The sequence below is a fragment of the Anolis carolinensis genome, chromosome 4 (assembly GCF_035594765.1).
Source record: "Anolis carolinensis isolate JA03-04 chromosome 4, rAnoCar3.1.pri, whole genome shotgun sequence".
In the NCBI taxonomy this organism is placed as follows: domain Eukaryota; kingdom Metazoa; phylum Chordata; class Lepidosauria; order Squamata; family Dactyloidae; genus Anolis; species Anolis carolinensis.
Window position 1 is genome coordinate 208,407,531 of NC_085844.1, and position 12,887 is coordinate 208,420,417.

Genomic DNA, 12,887 nt, shown 5'->3' on the forward strand with positions numbered 1-12,887 from the left:
TTCCACACATTCCAGGCATAATACAGAATTTAATTCATCCTCAATGAAGTGCTATATATAAGTGTAATACTTGTTGGAAACACTTACAACAGTTTCCTGTTGTTTCTATAGAGAACTGGAACATAATAACTTAACAGAAGTAAACAAAGGCTGGCTCTATGGTTTGAGGACTTTACAACAACTTTATGTCAGTCAGAATGCCATTAACAAGATTGGACCTGATGCATGGGAGTTCTGCCAAAGACTTTCTGAATTGTAAGTACTAGGATTTGTGTCACTGAAATTTCCTCCCTGTGAATAAGAATAAACATATTAATAAATACATTGTTCCCTAATAAGAAAGCTTAATTTCTCAAACAAAAAAGTCTCATTCTTCTACATTCCTACCATTTAGACTTTTCTTTTTGTGCTTCATTTCAGAGATCTATCATACAACCAACTGACCCGCCTAGATGAGTTTGCTTTTGTTGGACTGAATTTACTGGAGAGATTAAATCTAAGTGATAACAGAATCAGTCACATTGCAGATGGTGTCTTTAAGGGACTTTCAAATCTACAAACTCTGTAAGTGTGCATAATTCAGAAAGTATTTAGAGATAAAGGAAATTAACAGAAAAAAAAAACTTGAAACCTTCCAGGGTAGAGTTATCATTTAGAGAGAGCTTTATACTGCTGCCATGTTCAACCTTGCCTTGATATTTATTTGAAACTTTGCAAATGAAGTACACTGCAAGCCATAGCTTTGCAGTGTTGCTGAGAATTAAGTGTTGCTTTTCAAGGTGATCAGTTTATAATTACAGCACATGAACAATATCTTGTTTTTGCAAATCAGTCTTTGTGGACAATCTGTTTTCAATTCATGGTATTTCCCTCCGAAATTAAGAAATAGGTGATATGCATTTCCTTCCCTATGTCACAGTTTTCTGTTAGCAGAGCAAGTGTCTGTTAAAACACTGTATACAATATATCTCTTCAGTATCACAGGTCCCTACTGCCTAGTGTGTATTTCATCACTATTGTGAATCCATCAGGCCTCAGTGTTTTATAACTGTCCATAATTAACATTGAGTGTTCTATTACAGGCTTCCTTTTGGTTTGTTATCACCTAAATCCAATTGCAACTCCCAGAAAGAGTGGCAACATAGTGGGATATAGGTGTTGACTTACCATTTAACAATTGATTCAGGAAGTCTACTCTAGCTGAGATGGCTCGTTAGATATAAACCAATATATTCATCTAGGTCAGTAGTTCTCTAACAGCTGGTAAACTGGGTGGGATTTCTGGGAGTTGTAGGCCAAAACAGCTGGGGACCCACAAGTTGAGAACCAGTAATCTAGGAAAATACATATGTAATCACATACAGGGATCAACAAATTATGTCCGAGCTTTTAGCAGAAGTTATGCCTTACATTGAATTTAGAAGGTTGGCAATATACATAGTGTGATTTATTACAAAGGAAAAAGAAACCAATTTCCTGTCAAGCCTTAACAGAGCAAAACTATTTCTCAAAACCAGTGTTAAATAAGCTAGGCAATACAGTGTTCCTTCTCTGCAAAATAATTCCCTTCCAGATTTTTCTTACAAGCTATATATAGCTTCACAACCTAAGTGTTTTCCCTTCATTTTTAAACAGTTTTCTTTCTAGCATGGAATGAGGGTGGGGGATGTATTGCAAATGAGGCTGCAAACTTGTGTATGTGCCTTCAAGTTGCCTATTGACTTACAGCAAAACTCCTAATTTCATAGAGTTTTCTAAGGCAAGGAATGCTTAATAGTAGTAGTAGTAGTAATAATAATACTTTTGCCCTCCTCTCCTCATGGCTCGAGGTGGGTTTATAACATTGCTAAAACACTCATTCACCTAAAAACATTTTTAAATACACATATTAAAACGTATTTCCACAAAATACATATTAAAATAAACAAAACAGATTAACCATAAGATGCATACTTAAAATTTGTCATTAAAATTGTCTGGGTAGGCCTGCCAGAAGATATAGGTTTTCACTTGTGTCTTAAATTGCTACAGATGATTTAGCTGTCAGAGCTCTACTGGAAGGCCGTTCCACAGTTGTGGGGCAGCCGATAAAAAGGTCCTCTGGGAGAGGGTTGCCAGTCAGGTTCTGGCAGGCTGGAGCAGACGCCACCCAGAGCACCTCAATGTTTGGATTGTACAGACAAGGTGGTATTGCCAGTTCCTTCCTCTCAAATACAGTCAGCCTTCCATAGTCACAGATTTTGTATCCACATATTCAACCATCTACATCTTGAAAATCCAAAAAGAAAACCTTGATTTTGCCATTTTATATAAAGGACACAATTTTGACACACCATTGTAAATAATGGGATACCAAGGTGCCACTGTATGGCCTAAAACACAGTGTATTCATTGGCAGTCGCCCATCCAGGAATGAGCTAGAGCTGATTTTGTTTAGCGGCCAAGATCAGATGTGATCTAGTGCATTTAGAGTTTTTATCATAATTTTGAGTGTGTTTCAAGACATGGTGATATCATGGCAGTTTTAGTATCATCTTCCATATGACTGCAGCAGTTCCCTGTGACTAGAGAGGCTAGAATAAGAAGTAATAGGTTTAATTTAAAAGATGAAAGCAAAAGTTAAATATAGATAATTTTCAGGATATTTTTGTGCTATGTATACAAGCGAGACTCAGGAGAGTGATTTCCATGTAATTTGTAGCAAGATAGTGCGGCTGTTTTCTTTAGACTCTGCTGTTATTTGAGTAGAGAAGGGAGTGAAACTTTGTATCTTCAGTATTGCTATTTAGAATGTGTCTAAATTGTTGGACATTTTATAAAACCCAAGTTGCCACATTCTGCTAATTATGTACATTCTTTTAACAAATCAATAAAAGCTAATACTGTAGACTTAAAAGTAGAGGTGGAAGCAACATTTCAATTAGTGGGTTTTGTTTGGGACTTAAAGAATAACAAGCTTTTGACAGGGTAGCTTTTCATTCAGTATTGCTGGGTGTTTGAAAACAGTGGGTGAAAGTGATTAACCAGGCTCTGAGCATTCATTTCAAAGCAGACATGAATAGCTCTCCACTGGCCTAGACACTAAGAACCTACCTCATGTTTTAATAGAGTTGAAAGGGACCTCATGGGCAGCCAAGTCCAATCCCCTCTCAAAAGGATGGGATTGGAAACTTCAATAGCAACAGTTCTTTAGGGGGTTGTTCCTATTTTTATGACTGTACAAAATAAAGGACCCTTGAAAGTTTTTATATCACATAGGAAGATTATTTATTTGTCATGTTATCTTCTTAAAAGTGTTTGTTATTTTTCAGATCACTAAAGTTTACAACACAACGCACAACAAACATACTCATGTAGAAGTCTAGAAATGTTAGATTTCAAAAAGTCAGTCCTAAAAACCTGGGTCGACTTACCCATGGGGTAATGTTAGTACTGCACCTTAACTCCTATATTTAAAAAAGAGAACCATCCCCTTATTTGAGAAGAATAGCAAAAGGCAAGAACTTCCTGGGAGAATTTAAAAGAAGCACCAACCACTTCTACTGTCTCAGCTGTTACTGCCTCTGCCTATTTTAAATGCCTGGATTGGGAAATGGCAGCAGTGCCTGTGGGCAGTGGGCACTGGTGCCTTCTCTCATCACAGAATGCCTTGCCGCCCTACATGAGAGCCATGCGTGAGTTAGGGCCTTTTACCCTAGCACTCAAGACCTGGCTCTTTACTAGAGCTTTTAATCTATGTTAATTTTATTAATATTTGTATGTATGTATTATTATCCTTTACAATTTTATCTTGTAAATCACCTAGAGCATCGTGGATGGAGGGCGATTAATAAGTAATTAAATGATGATGATGATGATGAGAATTACTCTTAACTTATCCATTGAGCATATGAAAATCCATAACTTTAGCCCCAAAATCTTCCTTGACTTATACATGAGACCTACTTATATATGAGTATATGCTGTTCTTCTTCAAATCACTCCATTAAAAATTAAACACAGCCTTGAAAAAAAGAATTAAAACAACCCAAGCCTGCTTTTAAGCTATAAAAGACATATGAGGCAAAACACTTCTGGCTGACCATCAGAATTTTAGAAAGGATTGAGCCAGCCTGATCTTCTTTGGGATAGATTCACAACTTGGCTGCTTCAGCAAAGAAAACCATGTCTTGTGTACTCATCAGCTTAACGTCTGTTGAAGATATCAGATTGTTGAGTAAAAATACATACAGAGTATAAGCATAGTTATATAAGACAGACAGACTATAAGCACAGTTATATAAGACTTATCTTGTAGTACAAATAATCACGTTTCTCTGAAACTCAGTGAAACTAAGGTTGTAAGACACAATTCAGTGGAGAACCAGATCCAAGATCCTTTTGCCTGTAGAACTAGTCATGAAACCCTACCCTGCTGGAAGCAACATCCACAAACACTGATGGAGATAGTGTAGATGATTCTCGTAAAACATACTAAATGTTTATGTTCTCTTACTTCATAGTAACATTATGTTTAATGCTGTGGTATATGTGAGTAGATTATACCAAACGGTGCATAATGTTGCATGTTACAGCTGTGAAAATTTTGGTTCTGATAAATGTATAACCCATCATGTAAAGGAAATGCAAAGCTGAAAGGAATCTATTAGACATCTCGTTCTCACTCCAGTCCAGCTTGGTGAACTGATCTGTATGTGACATGGAAGTGTAATGCAAGGTTTAGATAGAAATCATATTGGCATGTAACTGGATTTGTGAACAGAAACCATTCTCTCCAAATTTCTCTTATTTCATGGTTCACAATTCTTCAGCTGACTTCTTGATACACTAATATTTTACAAGCTTTTCATCAGAAAATAAGCAATATACTAGCAACATTTAATTCGCTAGGCTCTTCACAAAGCTTCCCCAGTCCCCAGTGAATTAAATAACGTATTGTCTGAGGTCATGAAGTAGGAAACATATATCTGATGTAGCTACTTCTCTATAGCTATGTTACCAAAAAAAAAAAAAACTTTGTTAGGGAGCTCTTGTAGCCATGTGTCCTACCACAGGCACCTGCAGGGGTCACTGTAAAGTTTCTGCAGATAGAGTTGTAATAACATAGAGTTGGAAGGGGCCTCATGGGCCATCAAGTCCAGTTCCCTGCTCAATGCAGGATCTCCATTTAAAACAGCCCCAGAAGTCAAATGTATTGCCAGTGACTTTCCATAGCTTATACTTTTTATTTTTCTGTCTTAGGGCTGTGTTCAATTTTTGGAAGTTTTAATATATTACAAAGCTTTCCACCCCCAGGAATTTGGCCAGTGCTTGCACTAACCAGGCACAAATGTTGCATTCTTTGTGAGGAGTGCTGCAGTTTAGAAACAACAGATTTTATGCAGGCATATGAACCAAAAAGCTGTTTTAGCTTTCACGTCTAGTAAAACAGTCTGTTTGCAAGAGCTATGGGATTTTATATTTCAAAAAGAGCAAAACAAACAATAAATGACAAGTTCTGCAGAAGAGAGAAAGGGGTAATTTGATATGAGGATATGTGGTTTCTAAAAAAAGTTGCTTTATATGTTTGGTGTATGTGTGTTGTTGTTTTTTTCAGAGATCTGCGAAATAATGAGATCTCCTGGGCTATTGAAGACTCAAATGAAGCATTTGTAGGACTTGAGAGACTCAATAAATTGTAAGTCTTACCAGTTCCCATATGGATGTATTTGCTAGAATAGAAATGAGTCCCACAGCATATATGACAATCTGAATTTTAAGGGGTGAGGAAGGGTTTTGAGTAAGACTTAATACCTTACTAGTTCATCAATATTTTTTTAGTTAGATATGATAATTGAATCTCTTGCCCTGCCCCAGTCTTGTCATATATTTTCTAGAAGTTATTTTTTGTGTGGTAGACAACCACATCTGTTCTAATCTTGGTGAGAAAAGAAGTGAGGAATGGATTATATGTTTTAATGATCCATTTTCGGAAAGCATGCTGTGGCCCAATTAACCTTCTGCCAGAAGATTGGGATTTAATCCTTTGTTCTTTTTCGCCCCATGGATCACTTGGGATTTCTAACTCTTGCTGTATATGGGGGGAATGATATCTCAATCCTCCTTCACTCTCTGGTGGAAATGGTCAGATGGTATTTGCCTCAGAAGAGTGTTGTCTATCAGAGAGCAAGATGTACAGGAAGCAATTTATGGCAGGCAATTTCTAGCAGACCCAGTCAGTAAAGCCCCCTGATTTGTAACCCTTATAGTCTTTCCAGCCCTCCAGTTTGTCACTTGCTGGCCAGCAGATGTTTCTGATTGCTGTGTTCACACAGGCGCACTCTCTTTCTGTTTTGGTAGTAATATAAAAACTCTCTTCTCTCTCTCCCTTTTTGATTTTAAGCCCTGAAGAAAGTTATAAGGGTACTAGAAATAAAATTTAAAAAATACTGGTAAAACATGTTTTATATAGTTGTGAAACTTGAACACTTGTTTACTCAAGTCCTTACTCTGTCATACTTATGTACACTCTTTCTAAAATGCTTCACTGTGAAGTTATTTTTGTTTTTGTTTTTGAGGATTCTACAAGGAAACCAGATTAAGTCAATCACAAAGAGAGCATTTTTTGGACTTCAGGTTCTTGAATATTTGTAAGTGTGCCTAACAACTCTTTCAATTAAGATTTCTTTTCAAGCCCAGATTTTAGAGTGGCAGTATGAAGTAAAGTTGTACATTACTTAATATTGCAGGGATCTGAACAACAATGCAATCATGTCCATTCAAGAAAATGCTTTTTCCCAACCACTCAAAGAGCTGTAAGTATTTAGTCCTATATGCTTTCTTTCCATAGAGTTGCAATTAAATACTTCAGGTGGCCCAAAGGTTTCCTCTGGTACTATATTTTTCCTCTCTTGCTATTTCCTTGCATTTCCCTGGTTTCCAAGACTATTTCTATGAAATATATTGTTAAAAAGCAGTATAGAATAATTACTTTGATGAGGAATATCTGGCATAATTTTGATTATTATGATGTAATATAAGCTTTGAAAACAAAAACGTTTTTAATCGAGATTTAAAATTAACAGTTAAAAATGTTCAGGGAAGCAGCTCTCCAAAAATAAGTATCGAATGAAAAAGGACAAAACCAAGCCAAGGAAGAGGAAAAACTTAGTTCAGAGAGAAGCCTACAGCTCCCAGAGTGCAAATCTCAAGCAGGCCAGTAAGAAGAAATAAGGGCTGAAAATTAGGTGAGAGCTAAGATGTGCTAAAAATTAGGAAAAGTTGTACTAAATCCTAGAAGGAATGTGTAACTAACGAAGAGATAAACCTAGAAGAAATGATGTGATATCTTAGAAATAAGGGTAACCATTGAAGAAATCAAAAGAGTGGTAACATGATCAAAGCAATGGGCCAAAAGGATAATCTTGATAACAGAATACTAAGATGGGAAATGACTAAGGTGTGAATTAAGAAGTAGAACTAAAAAGTCTACTTTTGGTCATGTTATATAGAAAAATGAAGGAAAAGAATTATCTATTAGTTTACACAAATCTACTAAAGCTACTTGGAGCATAGGTAGGAAACTACCAGCCAGATCAAGCATATTATTTGGAAATGTTGGTGAAAATTCACAGATAGTTGAACAAGTAAATGTTGGGGGGCGGGCTGCTGCCCTGCTTAGTGATTTAACATGATATATTTGTTTGTCTTAACAACTTGCAACATTTTCCTGATATTTTCAGGGTATTGAACACTAGCAGTTTACTATGCGATTGCCAATTGAAATGGCTGCTCCAGTGGCTCACCCAGAGTAATTTACAGGATACTGTCAATGTCATTTGTGCTCATCCTGAGCGGTTGGCTGGACAGAGCATCCTCACTGTGAATCCTGAAGACTTTGTCTGTGGTTTGTACTCTTTAATATAATTAATTTAAAAATGTGATAGACACTTTTTGTGACTTCTGTTGTGGAAGGCAGTGACTTACTTTCTGGAAAATTGTCATTTGCATTGCCCTAATGCAAGCCAGGAACAAAGGATGCAGCTCCATGGGAATTATTGGCTTAATTGGTTGTAAAAAAAATATAGTATCTCACACTGAAGAAAGAAACATTTGTGTTGCCCATTCATGTATACAGTACAGAATTTCTTGCAAGTTTTAAGCAGACATTCACCTCTCCCGCTTAGCAACACTGTTACACTATACAACTACTGCAGAAGTTTTGATTTGCTGTTCTTAGCAATTAAATGGAATCAAAGAGCAAGATCAGAATTTTTTTTAGGACAGCTAATTTCCTTTAAGTAGAAGAACTCCACAAGCATGTTTTATCTCTAAACCCCTGCCTTCTAGTAACTTCAAATCAAATCCCTACACTCACTGCTTGCCAAATTAATCATAACTAAAATGAGCATGTATGGGCAAGAAAATCAATACTGCCCTAGGCAGTATGGCATGTTTCTGAAAGTAGACGTTAATCCATTACTTAAAAGGCTAAAAAAGAAAAAGTTGCATATTGCTAATATGTGTACTTGGTTCTTTATTTGCAAACGTACGTTAAAACTTAACTTAAAATCGAACACCTTGCAACATAGCCATAATGGAATTTTCTTGAACACATTCCATCACAGTGTGATATATGAATGCTAGTAAAATCTTTAAATCATTTCACAGTGTAATTCTTGCTGTTGATTTTGCTGTGACACAGACATCTTATTTCACAGGTTCAAACCCGCAAGGCTAATTCTGATATGAAAGTAAGAAAGAAGATACAGCAATGGGAGGAATTAGTAGTCATACCATCCTAGTAGGACTGTTTAGAAGTGGGACTGTATTACAATTTGCATTAGGTCAGATACATGCAAAAAAGGAAACTGGGTTAATTTTGGCTTGTTTTTCACAGATGATTTTCCCAAGCCTCAGATCAGAACACATCCTGAGACAGCCATTGCTCTGAGAGGCACCAATGTCACCCTGACATGCAAGGCAGTGAGCAGTAGTGATTTGCCCATGTCCACCACCTGGCGAAAAGACAGTGAGATATTGTATGATGCAGATATAGAGACTTTTGTCAGGTACCAGCAGCAAGATGGTGAAGTCTTGGAATACACTTCTATCCTGCATGTATTCAATGTCAATTTCACTGATGAAGGAAAATACCAGTGTATAATCTCCAATCACTTTGGGTCCAATTACTCCAACAAAGCCAAGTTGACTGTCAATGGTAAGTAGCTTTCCCCCTTTTTTATTTTAAAAAAGTTGTAACGCTTGGAAAACACTTAGTTTATATAAATTGTTCCAATGTTCCTCAGCTTCCAAATGAAACTGAGCCTACCTCCCGCTTTCCCATTACTCTTGAGAGGTTAAGATACTGAAGTTGGGATACTGTTGAAAAATATTGGTTTGCTTTTTTGGTTGCAAGAATCCTTGAAGATCCCTTCTGAGCAGACTGAAACAGTTGGCTAAATGGCAGAATTTCCCCACAACATATTTCTCTGTTTGGAAATGGAAAATATACCAGCTGTAGTCCATTTGCTCACAAGTTAATTGGGCCAAAACTATGTCTCACTAACAACTGCAGATCTAGTCTTTGTTAACAGAGGAGTTTGATATATTTACTATGCTACAATAATGGTTAGAAATGCACTTTATCTCAAATTACAGCCAAAGTAGGATAGGACAATTGCCAGAAAGTTTGCCCTTTTAATTTTACTCATTTGACTTTTGACTTACTTCCTGTTGGAGAAAAGGATCTCAAAGCATAAAACACTGCAGTGGACAGGGAGATAACAAATCATTTATTCCATGACTCCAGAGAACATGGAAGGGAATGTGAGCCTTGTAGCCCTATGCAATTGATAATCCTATAATAGAAGGTAGCATATGCCACAGAGATGAATGGTTAAACCTTTGTAAGCAAAAATTATATTTAAAAAGACAACAAGCAATGTGGACATTAAATTATCAAAAAGAGTGAATGGGACGTTGTATCATTAGTACTGTCAAACAAAGAAATTGTACATAAACAGAGGGAGAATTATGTATACTGCATCCAGTGATGTATACTGTATCCAGTGACCTTATTTGATCATTCTCACATGTTTGTTCCTTCAGAACTGCCTTCTTTTATAAAAACTCCGATGGATCTCACTATACGAACTAGAGCCATGGCTAAACTGGAGTGTGCTGCAGAAGGCCATCCCCCACCTCAGATTTCCTGGCAGAAAGATGGAGGCACAGACTTCCCTGCAGCTCGTGAAAGACGCATGCATGTAATGCCAGAAGATGATGTCTTTTTCATAGCAAATGTGAAAATAGAAGATATGGGGATCTATAGCTGCATGGCCCAAAATGTAGCAGGAGGAATATCAGCAAATGCCACGTTGACTGTGTTAGGTAAGCAAAGTAATTGATGCTATATGGGGGTGGGGTGGGAGGTTGATCAAACCACAGCTTTGATTTGCTTCCAAGTTTTAAAACCAGCTCTCTTGGCCTATAACAGCAAGAGGAAAAATAGGATGAATTCTCCCCCATATCTGCTAAAGGAATTTGGAGGCATAGAATTTAAAACTTCATTTAAAAAAGTTTTTAAAAATTAAATGATCAACCTTTGGGGTACAATGTGTAACCCCTGCCCATGCAGTTGCCCGCCTCTTATATACTGTAAAGGATAATGCTGATACTCCACATTCTTATCTCTGTTTGAACATGGTGTTATCCTACTCAATCAAACGGACACTTTGCAATGTCTACCAATTGATTATACGTACTACAACCAATTATCTGATATGGGATCACTTCAGTTTTGAGCCACTGATTGGTTTTCTTTGTCACCTTACTCTGTAAATTGGGAATGGAAGTAGCATCAGAAGAAACTGAAGAAGTTGATTTTTAATCGAACCAACTGGCAATTTAGGATTGTCTAGAGCATTCTGGAACTTCTCTGAAGTAGTCTGTGTTTCATGCCAGTGGGTATAGTTACTGTAACATATATTTGGAATTTACACATTTTTGCCCCTTCCTTTCAACTCAATCTCTACTTTGGAAAAAGCTAGTCTGGTATTTCCCCAAATGTCTGATACATTTAAGACAAATACTGCTAGAGCATGTGCTTTTAGTATGGTTTCCTGCTGTTGACCCACTTTATCCTGGACAATTTGAAAAATGTCTGGGAGGTTTTTGCTGCTATTTTTGCTTTGAAGTATACTGACTCTCTAGTTGTGAACAGTTATGGGCAGTTATGAGCAGTTATGAGGCAGTTATGGGCCATTATTTAGTAGCTTTGACCTGAAAAATGACACAAGAAATTTAGATATTTGTATTGAATATATGTAAACAGTGTAAAAAGGAAAAAATATTCTTCTTCAGTTGTATTTTCTCAGGGATTCACTAACTCCTAGAGATAAGTGTTCTCAATGACATGCTTTCTACATTCCACTCAAATTGAATTGTGGGCAAAGCCTAAAACTAAATAGAATATCTGCAAATGTACCAGTCTTGTTTCCCAATCAGATTATAAAGCATCATAAAACATATACAGTGCTATCTTTATTTCTTTGCTGCTGTCATTGTAATCTATGTTTAGATAACTTTAAAATGGATTCTGTTTTCAGAAACACCTTCATTTGTCAGGCCGTTAGAGGACCGGACCGTGGCCCAAGGTGAAACAGCAGTGTTGCAATGCATTGCTAGTGGTAGCCCTGCCCCTCGCCTAAACTGGACTAAAGATGATGGGCCCCTGACCGTAACAGAACGGCATTTCTTCGCTGCTGCCAATCAGCTTCTTATCATTGTAGATGCTGGGTTAGAGGATGCTGGGAAATACACTTGTGTCATGTCTAATACACTTGGTACGGTGCGTGGCCATATCTACCTGTATGTCATCTCCTCACCAAACTGTGACTCTTCTCAAAGCGGCATTGGGATTGAAGAAGATGGCTGGACAACGGTTGGCATTGTGATAATAGTTGTGGTCTGCTGTGTTGTTGGCACTTCTTTGGTTTGGGTCATTGTTATCTATCATATGAGAAGGAAGAGTGAAGACTACAGCATCACTAACACAGGTGAGGAGCCTGCAAACAGTTTTGTCCAGTACTTTGTTAGTATGGTGTTTGACTCCATTTCACTTCTCAAAAGGAATATTTCTCTTCAGCCAGTAGGAACTCCTCTTATAGCATGAAAGGTCTGGTATGTGGTCTTGTTGTCAAGATTTTCTTGTTTTGTTTGGTAAATAGCTTGACTTCTGAGCAGAGGATAGCACCAAAGTTTCTGAATGTTGCAGTCATAGAATCATAGAGTAAGAAATAGCCATCAGATCCCCTACTCAATACAAGATCTCAAATGAGAATATCCCCAGCTGTCCATCTTCTTTTGAAAGGCACCCAAAGGAGACCTCTCAATCTTTAGTTCGTTGATTCAATTGCTGAGCTGATCTCACTGTCAAGAAATTCCTTCTAATGTTCAATTGAAATCTCTCCTGTAACTTAAATCCACTAGACCTAGTTCTAATCTCTGAATGAGCAAAGAACAAATCTGCACCCTTCTCTTTCTGACAACCATTGAGGTATTTACAGAGTGCAATTCCTCAGTTGTCTGTTTACCAAGTGGAATATGCCCAACTCCCTTAATTTCTCATATGTTTTGTTCTCCATACTTCTTATTATCTCTACTGCTCTTCTATGCACTTACTCAATTTATAAATATCCTTAAAATGAGAAACCCAGAACTGAACACAGTACTCCAGATGAGGCCTAAGTCACACAGAATATAATAAGACTATTACTTCCCTCGACTTTGAAATTATGCTTCTGTTAACGGAGGCTAAAATAGTATTTGCCTTTTTTTGCTGCATCACCACTGTCTACTGGTTCATGTTAATATATGATCAACAATAATCCCAGAGTCTTTTTCAC

General features: G+C 37.1%; 1 protein-coding gene across 3 annotated transcripts in view; it reads left to right on the forward strand.

Moving 5' to 3' along the window:
* lrig2 (leucine rich repeats and immunoglobulin like domains 2) overlaps positions 1 to 12,887 on the forward strand; it is a 52,485-nt gene that overhangs the window by 25,224 nt on the left and 14,374 nt on the right. For 2 of the 3 annotated variants that reach the window (XM_016993346.2, XM_003220459.4), the window contains exons 7-15: positions 112 to 255; positions 421 to 564; positions 5,597 to 5,677; positions 6,558 to 6,629; positions 6,729 to 6,794; positions 7,722 to 7,885; positions 8,879 to 9,199; positions 10,090 to 10,371; positions 11,589 to 12,038. In XM_016993346.2, coding sequence (XP_016848835.2) covers positions 112 to 255; positions 421 to 564; positions 5,597 to 5,677; positions 6,558 to 6,629; positions 6,729 to 6,794; positions 7,722 to 7,885; positions 8,879 to 9,199; positions 10,090 to 10,371; positions 11,589 to 12,038 — 1,724 coding nt within the window. The remainder of the gene's footprint in view (positions 1 to 111; positions 256 to 420; positions 565 to 5,596; positions 5,678 to 6,557; positions 6,630 to 6,728; positions 6,795 to 7,721; positions 7,886 to 8,878; positions 9,200 to 10,089; positions 10,372 to 11,588; positions 12,039 to 12,887) is intronic. The other variant, XM_008109851.3, reaches the window with a different exon arrangement.